The following is an 18,910-nucleotide window of genomic DNA, read 5'->3' as shown; positions in this document are numbered from 1 at the left end:
GAAGGCCGGAAGCAATTCTGTAGCTCTTTCCATACGGGAAATTCTACGAGGTTCGGAGAACTACAGTCCTTGGGCTTTCGCGACAAAGATGGTCCTTATTAAGAAACGAACCTAGTGCGCAGTGAAATCGAGAAACGATGAAGATACGGCGATGAGCGACGAAGTTTCCGAGCAAGCATTACGATATGTCTAAGCAACGAGCCGAGTATCTACGGATTGGTCAAAGATGCGAACACGGCGCAGGAAGCATGGGACAATCTTCGAAGCACGTACGAGGACGATGGCTCAACCAGAAAAATCGGCCTTTTGCGAAAGTTAACAGCAATCCGATTGACTGGAATCATCTGGCATCAAGTTGACAGCGGACATTGTTAAAGCCAAGATTCTTCATGATGTAAAGGTGTGGGAATCACAATCTGGCTCAAGTGAAGAAGCATTTTACGACGGTGAGAAATCGTCGATAAAATGTTACCGTTGCAATGCGTCCGAATGCAAACAGCAGGGTGAAAGGAAAGGATCATCGAAACCGGAGCGAGACGGAAAGCAAAGCGGATATGCCGGAAGAGTGGATATTTGATTCTGGAGCCACCACTCATCTTTGCCGGAATAGGAACGTAATGCAAGAAGCCACTAGTATGTATGGCAGTATCAATGTGATGAAAAGATCTGTCAAATTAGACGCCGATTGCGATGGTAAGAGATGTGAATTATCCATCAGCAATGTTTTGTGTGTTCCAGAGTTGACAATCAACCTTATCTCCGTGAGCAAGATCTGTTCAAACGGGTAGTGGTCTTCAATAAAGACTTCTGCAAAGTATTGAGTCCAGAAAAGGAGGTCGTTGCAATCTGAAAGGAAACTGGTGGTCTGTACAAGCTGAAGATACGCATCGAGTCAGGGAATTTGATTTAAGCCCTGAATAATTTCGAGCTATGGCATCGACGGTTAGGTCATTTGTCCGTTGGTAACATGCAGTGCAGTGGTTAAACGGAATGGCAACAGGAATCAATTACAACAGTAGCACCCAACTGAAGTGTGCTCCATGTATCGAAGGAAAACACAGTCGTAAATCATTCAAATCGAAGGGTAGAAGAGCAAACTGTGTATTGAAATTGATTCATACGGATTTGTGTGGCCCCATAAAGATCGATTATCGGAGGATGTTGATATTTTCTCACGTTTGTGGATGACGCTAGCAGAAAGATTTTCATCTTTTTTTAGAAAACGAAAAGTGAAGTTGTTGATGCCTTCAAGAACTTCAAATCATATGTTGAAAACCAAACTGGTGAGACTGTCAAGTGTCTAAGATCCGACAATGGCAGAGAATACCTCAATTGTGACATGAAGGAGTTTCTTTGTCAAGTAGGTATTCGTTACGAAACCAGTGTTCCTTACACTCCCCAGCAGAACGGGTTTGCCGAGCGGATGAACAGAACGATTGTCGAATGAGCTCGGAGCATGCTGTGAGACGTCAAATTGAGAAAACGTTTTGGTGCGGAAGCTGTGGCTACGGCCTCCTACGTCATCAATCGTTCGACAATGTCGGAATTGAAGGTAACACCCGAAGAAAAGTTCACTGGCAGGAAACCGGATTTGGCCCACCTTCGAGCATTTGGTTCGGAGGTTATTGTACGCATTCCAGACGAAAAAGGGAGGAAGTGGGACCCAAAATCAGAGAAGTGTCTCTTCATGGGATACAACGAAAATTCCAAGGCGTATCGTGTTTATGATCCAAAGCAAAAGAAACGTGATAGTGAGTCGCGACGTTATTTCCCTGCATGAAGATCAGTTTGGTGTTCCAGTCCATGATGAAGAGCCCTCATCAGAAGCTGTTCCTGTCACCTTAGTCATCGATTTCGAAGTGAATCAAGCGCCAGTTACCAATGCGAAGGTTGAAATAGTGTCGAACGATGATCAAGAATAGAATTGGTCCGAGTGCAGCGATGCTGAAGATTGTAGCGAAGAAGAACAGCCTGCTTCCACGCTCCCACAATTGTTGGTAAGGCGTAGTGAGCGGAGCGCTTACTCCCAGGCAAGTATCGAAATTTTCATATGGGATTAGGTATTCTTCCTAAAATGGTTTCGCCCTCCTCTCAGGATACTTTGGCTGAACCCCAAACGATGAACGAAGCCCTGACGAGCGTTAACAGTTGTCAAGTACCAAATGGTACTTGGGAGCTGGCGGACTTGCCCAGCGAGAGGAAGGCCTTGAAGTGCAAATTTATTGAGGCGAGTGTCGATGGGTCACTCGAGTCAAGGGTGCCGATTACACGGAAACATATTCCCCAGTTGTCCGTTACGCTACCGTTCGTTACCTGACGGCTGCTGCTGCTCGCTTGGACCTGAAAATACATCAAATGGACGCTGTAACAGCGTTCCTGCAAGGTGACTTCGACGGGAAAGAGATCTATAAGGAACAACCCGAAGGTTTTGTAAATCAGGCTCATCCGAATCAATCGTGTCGACTGAAGAAGGCGTTATACGGCTTGAAGCAGGCAAGTCGTGTATGGAACCAGAAGCTGGATGGGCAACTGCGAAAAGCTGGTCTGAAGCGAACCAGATACGGCACTTGCGTCTACTTCAAAATAGAAAATAAATCGATTTCGATTGTAGCCGAGTATGTGATGTGAGGTGATGCTAGATCATGAGCATTACATAGATGATCTACTTAATCGGTTTGGTGTTGTCGATTGTATTACTGCGTCTAACCTTGCCGATTTCAACCAGAAGCTTACGAAGGAGATGTGACCACAAACCGAAGTAGAGCGGAACGCCATGAGCAACGTACCTTTCCGGGAACTAGTAGAAGGTCTTCAGTTTTTGGTACAAGGTACTCGACCCGACATCGCCTATGGTACGAATGCTGTTAGTCACTTTAGTAGTAATCCAGGGAAAGCACATTGGGCGGCTGCAAAACGTATCCTGAGGTCCCTGAAGCACACGGAAGAAATGAAACTGAGCTAGGCGGAGGATCTTAGGTTACAGCGATGCAGACTAACCAAACGATCAAGACGTTCTATCACTGGATTCGTTTTCCTTCAATCCGGCGGACCGATAACATGGAGCTGTAGAAAACAATCCACGGTGGCGTTGTCAACGACCGAAGCAGAACACATGGCGGTTTCTGCTGCTACAAAGGAAGCTATCTGGTGGAAGGGAATGCCGAAATAGCTGTTTGGAGATTTAGATCCGGTGACAATCTACTGCGATAACAAGAGTGCCGAAGTTGGATATTTACAGCAAGCAAACATATAGACATCCGACAAAATTTTGGGCGCGAGAAAATTGCTGACAAGACCCTCAAGCTGGAACATGTTGGATCCAAACATTAAACGGCGGACCTGTTGACCAAATATCTACCGTTGGGCATTTTCGGAACCGGAAGACAAGCACTTGGGATACAATACTCACGTTTGAGGAGGGATGTTGGAATATTTAATAACCATTGACTTATAAAGTTCTTAATAAACTCATTCTGCTATCACCCTCAACCCAACCATTCTATTATATCAAAATTACTTCAACTTTCGAATCATCTATTCAAAATTCATCTGGTGTGATTTAAATTTTTTTGATATGGCATACATAATACTGTTTGCGGAGGTTGGCGGTTTTAGCTTTTATTAGCATTTAAAAGCATCCACTTTTGGAAGTTTGTACGCTGGAGTACATAGATATGGATGAATCTTTCAAGGGAACATAACGTTGCACTTAGGATCTCTAGTATGAACTAATGTAACGTAAGGTTGCACTTTGGATTTAACATATGTGTGTGCTCATCAAATGCTCAACCAGTGTTCACCTGCCACTTATCAATAGGGACAGTGTATCCGGAAGCATATAGTAGAATGAAATAACTCGGGGTAATGCTGCAACAGACCTAACATCTGGTTGCAGTAGCCTCTTCCCAACAAATAAAAAACGTAAAGCTTCTAACTTCAGCTTTCTTGGACACTAAGTGATTTTTTTTTGAGTATTCCGTATTCTGCTGGTCTACAGTCTTTTTTCCGAAGTATGTTTTATCGCATTTTTTTTTTCTGAAACTTTGAATCACGGAAAACTGAAGTGTTGTAGTTGAATATTGTCCGAGAAACATACTTTTTTTTCTTTTACTTAAGTTACATTACAAGGTTTTCAAAACTATAAATTTTGGAAAAATCTGTAGGAAAACAAGAGAGATATATTGGTTTTAGTCAGGAAATTCAAATTGACACTTCAGGGACTGTAACGGTAAAAATTTCAGGAACGGATAAGGGTTAACAATGATACCTACTTTAATTTCTCTAATTTCAATTGAAATTCTCAACACATTTTCGCTCTCAACAGTGTATTGAACCTTAACGGGTAATTACTAATTATGTTTATCTGTTAATAAAACCGGAAGCATAAGGTAATAAGGTAATAAAATTCGTTCTGGAAACCGGTTTGGTAAAAGTATGTAGGTAGTTGAACATCAATCTACAAATGCAAACAACAACTCCCTAAATACGCGCGTTTCTCTTTCTATCAATAAACGTCCATTCCGGCACACAGGCATCCACAGTTGAGATTGATGGCCTTCTTATCGCGGGCCCTCAGCTCCAGCCAGCGCTTCTGGTTCGGAACGAACATCTCCGGCGGCAGCGGAGCTTTCTCATCGTCACCCGTTTCTGAAATGGGAAATTATAGATTAAGTTTTTTTTTGTTTGTTTGAATAGTGCCTTAAGAGTTTAGTTTGAGAACACGAACCTTCGGCCTTTCGGACGGCCTTCGGACTCGGTGCGATCGAGATGGTTTCATCGGGCTTGCGCAGCAGCAGCTTGCCTACGCCTTCGCACATTCGCAAAGCTTCGTGCGTCGCCAGGATATCTTTAAGCTTAGCGTCCAGGGTTTTACATTTGAGAATCCAGACGGCTACTCCGTCGAAATCCTTTAGTAAATTTAAGGCTCCCGTGGTGCTGAATCTAGTTTTCTTCATGTAAATGTGATCCAACCAGGCTTCGCAGATAATTTTTAGGGTTAGCTTAAGGATTTCTTTGTCTTTGGTTGCTTCTATCACCGGAAGATAGACCTGGTTGAAGAAATAGGCGACGTATTCGTTGGCAGATTCCTGGGGCTGTTCCGACTGCCAGTGCCGCATATGTGGGAAGCATAGGGTGAGCGAGGCCAAGCTCGTGGTTCGACAGACGGCCGCCAATACGTCAATACACTCGGTGGCGGCCTGTTTAAGCTTGTTGATGTTTTCTATGATCTCGGACACCAGTTTGGCTCGCATAGTGACGCACACCTGGACCTGGACTTCGAGGGCGTTAGGAGATACCAGTTCCGGCACTCTCAGGTAGTGTAGCTGCTCCAGACAGAGGCCGATGTCACTGTGGACCACTTTGAAAAACATCATCATGTTCCAGTCCGTGCATAGGGATCGTGCCTTATTGGTGGCCCAGATTCGCATCGTGTGGATCGAATGATCAAGTCGATGAAGCACCGGAATCTGTTCTACCAAAGGCAGCTCATTGGGTATCGTTCCGATATCACAGGTGTTGGACATTTGAACCAGCTGGTAGAGAAGCTCACTCCACACTTTTCCACAAACCGTGCCCTCGACCTATTTTAAAAATGTTACTCGAAATAAATTTGGTTTTTTTTTTCAATTTCACGAACTCACCGTCATGCTAGAGTTGAAAAACTCGGACTCCTCGAAGGGATAATCGACCGGCAAGCTGGAGGCGACCAGAGTCAACCTAAATTGTCGATCCCAGATGGTACTAGTAACGTGAACCGTAAGCGTCTCCCCCAAACCCTTCAACATCGACAAAATCGGCTCCGGGGCATCCTCAGCTGTGATCATCGATAACCAGTCACGTAGATATTTGGCGCAAGCCGCCGGCCTACAGGCCAACGGGGAACTACTCCACCACAGGACCACGTGCTCCAGCGTTCCACCGACCTGAGTCCACAGACCCCTGGTACCCCGGTTGACCCACTTGATGAGCTCCGTTTTCGTGAGCTCTTTGTCGAAAGCCGACGGACAAAGCTTAATCACCTTCATCAAGATATTGGCAATGAAAATTTCCTCATCGGTAATCAGATTCTCCAGCAGATCGATTCCTTCCGGTTCGTTCACCAAATAGTTGATGGAGTTATAGGCCGTTGCTTCTGCAGCCATTTCGTCGAAAAAGTTGATGGCAGGATCCTAGAAAAAAATCGTTTAATTATTTGAGTCTTTAAAAAAGCGCAATAGCTAAGAGTTGAACATTGTATTCGGACTCATCTGGTTCGCGGGACTCGGGCTTGACGATGGGAGTTAGGGTAGCTGGTTTGGACACCGGTGCCTGACGCATTTCTCCGCTGGCGATTGCGTTCACCTCAACCTGTCCCTTCTGTCTTTTCTGGCTCTTTGCCGGGTCTTCAAAGTATGGATCCAGCATCCGATTGCCTTCGTGGAAGTTTGCCGTGAGTGTTCGCAGTATCTCGATGCTTGACGAATCCGAAACGTCATCGTCCATCGCAGTAGTCGTTGCCCCCTTGCAGGTCACCAGCAGGCAGTTAATCAGCGTAGCGCAGCATTGCTCCGAACGCTGCTTTGTTACAATCTGGCAAAACAAAGCAAGCTTAGCAAAACAGCCTTAATATCACAAAAACCATACCTGAAGTATTGTGGCAATGTCCAACTTTTTCGCGGCACACATGAGCGCCGGAAAGGTATTGCTGCAGATCTGCGAACCATCCTGGGTCCTGGCTTTGGTTGTCTTCAACGCCAGCGCAACACTCTCGTTGTGAAGCGTCGAAAGCAACATCGCTCCATCGATGACCATCTCCGAACTGTAGCGCAGTCCCAGCATCAGCTTCACCATCTTGTTCATGATGAAGAACAGCTGAAAGTGTCTCTTCCTCAAATTCGTCCTCACCAGATGGGCCTTCCTGTTCAGCAGGATCTTAAAACAGCTCCTCTCGACGTTCTTGTCCGCCGATGAGGCAGACATTCGGATCAGCCGCATCTGTATGTGTGCTGAAAGTTCGAACCCTTGTCGACTTTGTTGTAGCAACCGTTCGAATTCCTGTCGGAGTCAAAATACGCAATAAAAAAACAAGCAAAAATTTGTGAATGGAAAGCTACGCTACTATTCGCTAAAACGTGGCTTCTGCGCCTTGCACTGCTAGTGTAAACAAACTAGCGTATCAAGCGGGATTCCGTGATGTAACTCCACTTGGAGCCCCAAACAGCAAGCAAGTCAATCAAAAACGTTTTGTTTTGATGAATACGATTCCATTGCATTGGCCTTGTTTATTGTGTATTGGATCGCAGAGCCATCGAAAGTTCGGGGTTAGACTGTCGGCTGCCTGCCTGACTGCACACGATAGGAATTGGAAATGCTGTATGTATGAAGGCTACAGGGGAACCCAATGACATGGCTATCGGAAGTTTATAATGATTTTCAAACTGCAGATGTCTAGGTCAGGCTCATGGTTTCTTCCGGTTGGTAATGCAACAACAACGGTGGGATGTGTTTACTTGAGCCATGGTTTAGGATTTAGGCAGTGAAAATGCTAACTTGAATATTGGCAAAATCTATTCAAAAGTTACACAAGCTGTTTGCCCGTAGATGCTCGTTAGTGAGCTAACGAAGTTTATGTGGATCTATGAAAAGGTTCGAAGATCGTATGTCATGTTTTTGGGACTGTTTTGAATGATAGATTTGTGTCAATTATAGTTCAAACTTCATCCGGAATAGAGTCGATGGTGACACTAGGGAGAGTTTGATGGTTTGTAAATTTTTCAGGGATTTCCAAAAACATTTTTCATGTTGCTTTCTTTCTAAAACAAGGGTTTTTTGTATGTATGTATGTATGTATGTATGTATGTTTGACCCACCAGTGGCTGATAGATCTTTCAACCCGAGTCGGTTCGGAAAGTCTCAATCTCACATTCAAATATTGTTCATACTTAACTCATCGACAATAATTGAAGTACAACCAACGGTACCACTCGCTTGGGACAGGTTTGACTCATCTCTCTCCCTTCCAACTGTTCGAAACAAATAAAGAGTCCTGGAAAGGTACCTAAGTAACCTGCTCAAAATTCAAAATTAGCTAGATACTCAGACTGGCTTGAACCCACAATCCATTGTATATCAGTTTTCCGCTCGTTTGATGGCCGTTATACCCCCTACGAATCCCCAGTAATAGAGTTAAGCTATTTTACTATTATTTATAATGTAATTTGAAATGATCAGTGCTCTAGTTGTACTTAGCTGATTTGATTCCTTTGTTGAACGAAACCTGTTCTACCGCGACCTACTTTCGGCAGAAAAAACCTCGGCACTCTTATTCTTCGGCTTTACCTGGAAATATTTTGCCTTTTCGAAAAAGGTAATGAACTTTATGAAAATCGGTAGAGTTTACCTCTATTCATTACTGAATCAAAATAACTTTGCATGACTCGTTTCAATTCAAATCGAACAAAATTCCTTCCCAAATTCTAATAAGCTTCTTTTTTCCTCCACAAATCAACAAAAATGCACGGACTGAAATCGATTTCTATTACTGGTATTCCCAAAAAACTATCTATACCAACACACTAAGAATTTGCAGAAAACAGAACTGTTATTCAAGGACTACTGAAGAAAAGTGCGGCTGCGAAAAAAGGACTGTACCCGAGGCCAAGGCCAACTTTGCTGTCCAGGATTTTTTTATATTTTTTTTATGGCTACAATTTTATTAAAGTGTTGTAACAACTGTGCTTTTTCATCGGTTGGGTTCGGCATTCGCCGCCTGCGGAAGTGTTTAAGTTTCTGTCTGGCTCTCTCGTGGTGTGCCTGTAGGGTATGTTTTTACTCGTTTCGGTCGGCCGAGATAGCCAACATTTTTTTTTTTTGGTTTAACGAAAATTTCGGTCGAAGTGAGGACTTTTTTGGTCGTCTATTCGCATTTTGAACTCCAACAATGTCTTTAACGGAGTTCCGTAGTATCCATTTTCCCTCATATTCACAAAAATCAGGAGAAATCAGCCTTTTTTTTAAATTGGGAAAACGGAGGATTATCAGGTTGTGCCTCCAAAAATCAAGCAAATCCTGAAAAATTACATAGATAGGTACATTGGCAACCCTGCGGGTTTTGCATTCTGGGTGAACAAAATGAGATTTATCCTGTCGAAATCGGTTGAATTAATGAAGTTTTTTCCGAAATTGTGTCCGAAATAGTTTAGTTTGCGTCATTTCGCGTAGTTGGTATGCTCCATAGGCTGCAAATTAATATCGCAAATAAGTGTGAAAAACGCTTTTGTTTCGCGAAAAATAAATAAATCGATGATAGTAATGAAAATTTAAAAGAAAACGTGGATCAAAAGGTTTATTGAATTGTAAATGGAAAGGCACCCACACCATAGTTGAGTACTGAAACGCTGACGCGACGCTTTGGAAATTTTTTGCACAATACAGCGTCGACGCTGGAGAACGCTGCTTTTTAGAACAAGTTTCGCGTTTTAGTACAATGCTGGTGGCTCAAACGGAAATGGGAAAAATGTTATCTCTAAAATTAAATGTCAAAGCGACGCTGCCGCGACGCGACGTCCGACGGGCTATTGTGCGGGCGCCTGAAGCGTCACATGCCTGGAGAAATGTTAAAAAAGCATTATGGCGCTCAGTGAAATGGATCAGATTTCTGTGCTTATCTATATATATAAAAATGGAACCGATTTGAGCGAAACATGGCAGATGGGGGTATTGGAGGCCGGGGAAGGTCATATAATAGTTTGGGAACCCTACCTATCCCAGGAAGGGAGGAGGGGGTCTCTCAAATAAATGTAATAAGTTTTCATAACTTCATAACTTCCATACAATTCAATGCATTATTCGATAACTAATCATGCAAATGAATCCAAATTTCAGATAGGAAGGTATAAGGCTACGAGTCAAGTTTGAGACCCATATCTGTCCTTCCATTGGGGGGATAACGAGGGAGGGGGTCTCACTTTTATGCATTACTCGAGAACTAATCGAATAAAAATCAAATTTATCCTCGAAGTATAGTCGAGGGCGAGAAATGTTTTTTTTATGATTCGAGACCCTTCCCTCTCTCCAACGGGAAGAAGGGAAGGAATGAAGGTGGGATTTTGTCATACAATTATTTTGGATCACTCGAAATATTATTATTCAAATAATATAGCAGAGGCTATTTGAGTAGATTTTTCTCTATATTTGTGTGCTTCTTCCTCCTTTCACTAATTCGATAGGAAAGGGGAAGGGGAGCTCCCATACATTTAAAAAAAAACTCGAGTGCTAATCTAGCAGATGGTAACAAATTGGGAAAAGCTTTTCAATACATGAAATATTTCTGAGATAATTTGGTTCCCCTCACGGTATAGAAAAGAGAAGAGAGGTGTCATACGTATGTTTTGATAAATTCAGGAGCTCATCAAATAAATTCAACCAAATTTTAAAGGGTAGCGTATTGAGGTACTGTTAGAATCGTAAAGCCCCTTCTTCCCTGCACTAGCTCAACAGGGGAAACTAAATTGATCACCGGAGAAATATTGGGTAACAACAACAACAAGAAAAACTGTGATTCTTGGGCGGACTTTTTAAACTTTAAGGAAACGAACAACAAGAGAGAAATATTCTTGATCTTTCAGGGAATGCACTTTTTATTAAAGAAAGACACGACAATTTTGATGAAAGGAAAAGCCAAACATAAGTTTATTCCAGGAATTTGTAAATTAACTTTTCTTTTGCGTTTCGCATTCTCAAATTTTTAGGGGAATTTTGCACTAAGAGAAAATGGTAAGTTTGTGGGTTTTAATATTGTACTTGCGCTTTTATTTGGTATCTCGATGATCTCGGGGACTTCTGCTGGAACAACGTAACGGGATCGGACGAATACAGGAACAGGACGGAATCCGAAATTGCTCTTTGAGCAACAACTCGGCCTGTTGGGCGTATGTCTACCGTTTCACTTCGGTCTTCAGACCACTACCGGAACTGATAATAACGGGGGAAGGGAGTCAATGACACCCAAGTGAGGTTGGAAACGGGCTAGTCACGTAAGGTGTGTGACGCGCTGTTGCTGCTCAACCTCGGACCGGAAATACTCGAATAAGCCTCGAGTCTCTCGAGTTCCTCCTATTTATAGGTTTTCTTGTTCTTTCATCGCCATGTTCCCATTTCCCGTGAAGCATGATTTGTCCCCTTCGAAGACTCTCGATGACAGCAACAAGACAGGAACAATACAGGAACTGACATATAGAGGGCTGGTGTCTTTTCGAACAAAACATTTTATGGCGTGCATTCCATAACAAAATATATTAAACTAACAAAACTAAACCTAACAAATAACTAACTAAATGACTAATAAATAAATAAATAAAGCGAAAATAAATGAATAAATAAATAAATGAATAAATAAATAAATAACGAAAAATTTAACAAATAAATAAATAACAAAAACTAAATCCCTAAGTGACACCAGCCGACACCACACAAACATGTAGATATCTTATCCTAATTTTAGACATTTACTAACAATAATTTTTATTTACAACTAGCTGACCCGGTAAACTTCGTTTTACCTTCTAAAGTATAAATCGTAATAAATGTTTAATTTCATCTACACGTCCTTAACTGCATCGTGCTCGCGAATAGATTCTTATGGAAATCGTAACAAATAAAGTTTAATTTGTATTGGGAGCCCCTATCATCAAAAGTGAGATTCTTGAAAATATTATACAAACCATCTCTGACCCAAAAAACCCTCGGATACCAAATTTCACTTCATTCAAACCGACCATTCATACGTGATGTTATCACAAAGAAAACGCCTCCATTTTTATATATAAGAAGATGTGAAGAGATAATTTTGTATGGGGACCCCCCTTTCATAAAAAGTGAGATTCTTGAAACTATTATACAAACCATCTCTGACCCAAAAAACCCTCGGATACCAAATTTCACTTCATTCCGACCGACCATTCATACGTGATGTTATCACAAAGAAAACGCCTCCATTTTTATATATAAGATGTGAAGAGATAATTTTGTATGGGGACCTCCCTTTCATAAAAAGTGAGATTCTTGAAACTATTATACAAACCATCTCTGACCCAAAAAACCCTCGGATACCAAATTTCACTTCATTCCGACCGACCATTCATACGTGATGTTATCACAAAGAAAACGCCTCCATTTTTATATATAAGATGTGAAGAGATAATTTTGTATGGGGACCCCCCTTTCATAAAAAAGTGAGATTCTTGAAACTATTATACAAACCATCTCTGACCCAAAAAACCCTCGGATACCAAATTTCACTTCATTCCGACCGACCATTCATACGTGATGTTATCACAAAGAAAACGCCTCCATTTTTATATATAAGAAGATGTGAAGAGATAATTTTGTATGGGGACCCCCCTTTCATAAAAAGTGAGATTCTTGAAAGTATTATACAAACCATCTCTGACCCAAAAAACCCTCGGATACCAAATTTCACTTCATTCCGACCGACCATTCATACGTGATGTTATCACAAAGAAAACGCCTCCATTTTTATATATAAGAAGATGTGAAGAGATAATTTTGTATGGGGACCCCCCTTTCATAAAAAGTGAGATTCTTGAAACTATTATACAAACCATCTCTGACCCAAAAAACCCTCGGATACCAAATTTCACTTCATTCAAACCGACCATTCATACGTGATGTTATCACAAAGAAAACGCCTCCATTTTTATATATAAGATATTTACAATGTATTCATTCAAACTGGCCCAAAAATCACAATTTTTATTGTAACCATTAAATGAATGGTTACAGTACGAGAAATGATTCTATGGCTATCAAAAAACCCTTTTCACCTTCCAGTGGGGCATGAGAGAGTGGAAAAGGAGTTCCGCACATTTTTTTGTTTAACTTGAGAACTTTTGCAGACTCGAATGACCTCCCAATATTATTATTGAAAGACTTATCCAACAAATGAAACCAAATTTGAAAGAAAAAGTATTCGAGTTCGAAAAATGTTTCTATTTTTTTAAAGGAGTGATTCCATACAGCACAGAGCCTGGAATGGGAAAAGTTTTATCGCATAGTTTTCAAAACTTTCAAAGCTAAAAAAACCATATTTTACATGATAGGTTTTTTTTATAGATTCAATTCCTTTTTTTTCTTCCAGAGGAGAAACGGGAAGAAGGAAAGCAAGTATAGCTCGAAAACTTATCAGGAAAATTGAGCCGTATGTGAAATTTGAAGTTATTTGGTTACGAAAAATGTTGTTCTAGCAGTTTGTGGACCCTTCCCTCATTGCAGCGAAATTATAAATTATTATAAAAATTGTCAGTGAATCCATAATTTTTTGGCTAATTTTTCAGTAATTCGAAAAACGCCCGAATAATGCATGACTTATTTATTCCACTTACAATCTGGTACCCGAATGTACAAAATGCATTCTGTTTTCTGTTCGTTTCTTTTCATTTGTTGATCGGTCAATTTTCGTTATTGAACTTCTTGGTTCACATTTCATAATAATTTTCGCCAAAACAATAACGATTATGCCGTTTGAAAATGTGATTCGAAAATCAGAAGCGAGCAACGGCTGATTTGAAAAACTGACACGGGATGTCTATGTGTGCGTCAGTGCGAAAATATTTGTGTGGAAATTATTTGCACAGGAGTCTAAATAGGTGCAATTTCCGCAATACTTCATGCCAAATTTTAACGATTTTTTCTAAATTTCAAAATCAATAAACGCTTAAAATAAAAAACATACCTCCAGGTTTTTGATATTGTAAAGACTGTAAAATGAGCTTTCAAATGCAATCAACGATACAATATTTGACTTGCCCCATATTTGGGGTTATCGTAGTTCTAAAAGGATCATTTCTCAACACAAATTGCCTTCGAACTTCAAAAGAAAAACAAATTTTAGTCATCCGTTTTCTACAAAAGATGCATCATGATTATCTGAAATCTTGCCGATTTATGATTAAATATCACCCTGAAAAGGTATAACGAAAAAAAGAACACAAAACTTTTAGTTCAAGAGATAGATATTTGATGTCTTGGGCAAGATTCCATGAATTAATATGTTCTAAAATATTGTAGAACAACGTAGCCCTCTATCTTATCCCAGTTGAATAATTATTTTCATATTTCAGAATCTTTATGAACTACCCTAAAATTCTTTCATTCAAAAGACCGCCTTTAATTGTTGTAAAGGTTTGAACCACTGTGCACAGGTTTTCCAAAAAACGTCCCAAAGTTCCAAAAAGTCGAATTTGGTCCAAACATTTTTTTTTAAATAAAACCAGATCTCTACGTTGATTTCCTTTGGCCCCCCTATAGATAATTTTTGAGTATACAAAAATCGTAAATTTTAGTGCTAAAAGGCACCTACAAATCAAATCCAATTACGCTGAAATTTTGCACGGATACGCTTTTCTGGCAAATCACCGAGATGTACGTGGTCGTATTTGGTCGAATTTTAAAATAAGACATAACCATTCTCTCTACCACCCTAATACAATTGAAAAATTCGATTAAATTAAGTATTCTGCTCAATAGGTGCAAATAGCTCGCTTTCCCCCTACTATCTGACAAAAGTCAGTAAAAAATTGCATTTACAATGCTTCTTATGCGAAAGTAGAAGTATGCTATTTAAAAAAACAAACTCACAAATCAATTTTCTTTTGTTTCGTGACAACAATGGTTAAACACACAAAGTTTTGCAGTTACCTCTAGCTTCAGGAGAAGTCACAAAACGCCCTGAAAACTCCACAGACCGTCGTCGTAAAAGGTTTGGCGGTAAAAAGTTTTGAAGGTTGCATTCGCCAAATTGTTCATAGGAGAATTCCAGAAGAATTTAATCAATATTTTGTATTATGTGACTCATTTGGGTATTTTTACCTGAGCTTCGGTATACTTACATAGTAATCCGGTAGGTCCAGATTCACATCCGTGGCGAATTTCTTTCCCAAAACCCGGAATTCCCGCTCCAGGGCCCGCGTTTGGTCAAACAGCTTGACCACCTCGTGGTGCTGCTTCGGTAGCCATTTTGTGGTATTCATTTTCTTTCGGTTGAATTATGTTCCTATTGTGATTACACAATAAGGGTCGTTTTTAGAATTGAAGAAAATGAACACTATTCAATCAATAGACATTAATCGATCACTTCGGCACATAATTTAGGGCGTTTTGGCTCCAGATAGTTCAACGAAACTATCCAAAGAAAACGGCCATATCCTCCACCAGGGAAAGTAGGTCACTTTCACTTTCTCCCACCACCGATGATAATGGGGCAAACACGACGACGAGACCCACCGATCAGGATTGGTTTCATCCTCACGGGACTGGTTCTAAATGACAACTAATAACCAGAAAACTTTGGCAATGCCCCAGAGGCAGAATTCATGCAACGTGGCTGGCTGGGCTAACCTTGAACGAAAATCGCGCTAGGTAAATTGTCATGGTAATACAATTCTAGTAGGTAGGTGCCATATTTCGAGCGGAGGTTTCGAGGTATCGATTTAATGTGCGACAACTGGCGATCACTCCTGGCAACGGCATTGTTGGCAATGTTCCTCGCGGACGGAACCACAGCACCACCTCCACCTCGGGATGGAAAGGTGAGGTCTTTCTTGCTTCCGAAAGCAAGGTTTCCGATTCAGCCAGACGTGTGTGGAGTGCAGTTCACGTTTTGACAGCCCCGGTGTGGTTCTTGTCAAGGCTAGGATTCGGGTAGCTCTCTGTCAGGGCTTTTTGTGCCTCTCGAGATTTTACTGATTGTGGTCGGTGTGGTATTTGACAGGATAGAAATCAGATGTGGTCATTGCGAGTTGATAAATTAACGGAAAACATCATTAACGAGAACGATTTACTGTAGTAGGTTGCAATAACCTTTGAATGAGTGGCTCCAGAGAGTGGGTGAAATTCTTAACGTGTATGGTTTTCTCAAAAACATTGCTAAAGATGGAATTGTCTCTGGATTTTTTATGTTTCGATTCTGATCATCTAAAAAGCCTAAAATTTAGAAATGTGGTAGAAATGTGGTAGAAAATAAGGCGGTGCCAAACACCGAATTTGGTTGGATATCCAAATACGGCAAACGCATCATTTCTCATCATAACTGACAACCCGTGCAGTATATGAGAAGGCAATGCAAATCTTGCCGTGCCTAAAATATCCAAATTTGAGTCCAACTACCGTAAGATGAAAAGATGGGAATAGAAATAGACCAAGAAAAATGATTATGATCACATGGGAGAACTATTCCCTTCATTCCGATAGACGTCGACACTCAACCAGTATAATATTCATACGCCAGGTTGGTCTCCTGTAGTAGAATGTTAATACATGGGCCCCCCGGAGAGGCGCAAGATGTGGGTTCAAGTCTCACCGGGAGACAAGGCGAATTTTTTTCGCATGTTTTTCAACATCAATTTTCCCTTTCTAGTCCCTGAAATTTCATCTAAGTTGGATTCATTTCTTTACAAAAAAAGTTTCGCTGACTTAATGTTTGAGTCAAGACCCATCTTTGGGTCACAGTTTAAAAATAAAAAAAAAAAAAAAAAAAAAAAAAATTTAGAAATGTTTTTACGTTTTTTTGTCTTGTTTACTCCTCTAGTGGACGCGGAGGTGAAAAACGGATAAAGAGTAGGTAATCAGAAGACGCAACTTCGAATAAGCTCAGAGTTCAAAACCTGTGGAACTGATTTCTTTTTTATACAAACAATCTTATTGTGAAAGTGAAAGAAAAAATATATTTTAGAAGATTTTCATCCATGAGATGAATATAAAATTTAGTTTTAAACTGTGGAGAACAAGAGAATCTTCCAGGATTTCCACGAGAATACTGGTGCATAAAATGCTAACATTTGCTCAAACGTTACTCCTTTGTTTCTTCAAATTTAGCGTGATGAAACTCCATTGGTAAGCATTGATCAAGGGCCGTTTCTTCAACATCAGCATCATCAAAGTGCACAACCCTCACCTTAGAAGTACTGGTGGAGACAATTCTACGTGCAGCTGGAACGTGAATACGACCGCTGCCTTATATTGCGGTTACTGGGAAAATTTCTAATCGCGCGACGGTAGCCTTCCGTGCGGTAGGCTAGCCGGAGCAGTAAACACAGTTAAAAAATTCACTCTTACTCACTAATTTCATTGAAAAGTTAAGAAGTAAATTCTTGAATCAATCTTCAAATCATTATTTTGCAAGAGAGGACAAAACTTGAAGTCATCGGAATGAAATATTATTATTCTTAGTATTCATTGAGATTGAATTAATTACGAGCGTTAAAATCCCAGACAAAACAAAAAACAATCTACATTATTGAAAACACATTTTTCCATAGCCTGAGAATTAACGAATTTGGCATGACGAAGATTTTTGATGCGATAAATGCGTCTTTGATACTTTATATGCTGGTCGAATTCAATTATGTTGTCGTTAAAATGTAACAAATCGTATATGAGAAGTTAAAAAAAGGAGTTGTGTACGGTGAATAATCTATTATAGGAAATAATACCATTCGCATCGCAAAAAATTGGACTGCACACTCATAACTGCGAAATTTGTGCGATCTGTCAAATCAGTATAAAATCTGACGGTTTTCTACACGCTAACCGCTATTCAGTTAAACTTTATACGGATAACTCCGACTGCAAAACATTGCACGAAATCCAACATTCCATGAATGATCGCAACCGTGTCGTCGAACTCTATACTTATTTAAACAACTACAGGTTTTCATTTTTTTTTTCGTGAATTTGTCCGTTGATTGACCCCATTGCAAACAGGTTTTTTTTATTATTCATTTTTCCGTGATTTTAACCGCTGATTGACCAAGCTCAAGGCAAACACAATTTTTTGTTTTATAAACTATAGATAATCCGATAATAATATTTAGTATACATGTTTGTTTGACAACTTTTTATTAAATCATCTTTCAATGTTTTCCGCTTGTTCATCCGATTTAATTTCGTAGAACAATGCTCATTTTTTTGTTGAATACTGTAATTTTTTTTACAGTGGTACCCTACGGGAGCCCAAATCAGCTATCGCAGAAATAGAAAAAAAGAGTGGATCAGCAATACATGATATCAAGATCGTAATCGGGGATTTTTACGCTCAGGTCGGCCAGGAGGAATAATTCAAACCAAGGAAAACGGCTCAAGAGTCACTTATAGTCAAAGAGAAGGTTTGAAGAACCTCTTAGCTAAGGGTAAGGGTGCTAGGCTTAAGGGTGCTGTTATACTGAGGCCACAAGCAACGCGTTGATTTGTGTCCTGTTCACGCGACATGACTGCTCTCATTTACTCTCCATGGAAAAAGCGTAGACCTGACATACTGATTGCTTTGGGAAGCGTGACCAAGCTGATGTCAGGGTGATTTGTAACGAACAAATTAGAAAATCCAATGGTAATATTGTTTTTTCTCGGTTTGAAGCAGTGATTTCGGGTTTTAAGCAAAATAAATTTCCACCACTTTTTCCCAACACCAGTGAACTTGCTCTAAGTCGCGAATGATATAAAGATGTTAAAACGACTATAATCGAAACAAAAAAAAGCTTAACGATTTCTTTTACCAGAAGCATTACTCCGATCCAGTTTTAGGCACTCCCTTGGCGGGGATGACGTTATAGTCTGGAGGCCGATGTACAATGTTCATTAGACTGAGTCGATTTGGGGTCATTTTTGAATTTCTCCAACCCTGGGGCCTACAAAGCTTCGCTTTGGTTCAAAACTCATTCATGATTTTTTGCAGAATTGTCAAGTTACTTTTACATGAGTAATTTTGAAGTTTTATGTTTGTATGGGAAAATTGAATGTTTTGTACTGGAAAACAACATCATTTTTGGTTTCTTCTGTGGAACCGAGGCAGGTAATGGTTTTGGTGCCAATTTATAAATTCTCTCAAGGAAATTTTCCGCTGACCATCTTTGTAGAA

At 40.4% G+C, this 18,910-nt stretch overlaps 1 protein-coding gene across 2 annotated transcripts; it reads right to left on the bottom strand.

Annotated features, from left to right (window-relative positions):
* Positions 1–4,286: 4,286 nt before the first annotated feature.
* Positions 4,287–15,366, bottom strand: LOC129757579 (uncharacterized). Of its 2 annotated transcripts, XM_055754852.1 has the most exons (7): positions 15,121–15,366; positions 14,889–15,052; positions 6,625–7,035; positions 6,232–6,570; positions 5,643–6,170; positions 4,727–5,582; positions 4,287–4,647 (listed from the first exon to the last, which is right to left on the bottom strand). In XM_055754852.1, the coding sequence occupies exons 2-7, from the start codon at positions 15,027–15,029 to the stop codon at positions 4,505–4,507; spliced, it is 2,418 nt and encodes an 805-aa protein (XP_055610827.1). In that variant the 5' UTR covers positions 15,030–15,052; positions 15,121–15,366; the 3' UTR covers positions 4,287–4,504. The 2 variants fall into 2 exon arrangements, with proteins under 2 accessions (XP_055610827.1, XP_055610826.1); XM_055754851.1 differs by having other exon boundaries at positions 14,889–15,366.
* Positions 15,367–18,910: the final 3,544 nt, after the last annotated feature.

Source organism: Uranotaenia lowii, chromosome 3 (assembly GCF_029784155.1).
Source record: "Uranotaenia lowii strain MFRU-FL chromosome 3, ASM2978415v1, whole genome shotgun sequence".
In the NCBI taxonomy this organism is placed as follows: domain Eukaryota; kingdom Metazoa; phylum Arthropoda; class Insecta; order Diptera; family Culicidae; genus Uranotaenia; species Uranotaenia lowii.
The sequence above is the reverse complement of the archived record's forward strand: the minus strand, read 5'-3'. Positions and strand labels throughout refer to the sequence as shown.

Excerpts from the sequence above, each read along its gene's own strand:
- LOC129757579 (XM_055754851.1), bottom strand. The coding sequence starts at position 15,029 with ATGAATACCACAAAATGGCTACCGAAGCAGCACCACGAGGTGGTCAAG. Across the intron at positions 7,036-14,888 it reads TGGACCTACCGGATTACTAT|GAATTCGAACGGTTGCTACA; the intron begins GTAAGTATACCG and ends TGACTCCGACAG. Across the intron at positions 6,571-6,624 it reads ACATTGCCACAATACTTCAG|ATTGTAACAAAGCAGCGTTC; the intron begins GTATGGTTTTTG and ends TTGTTTTGCCAG.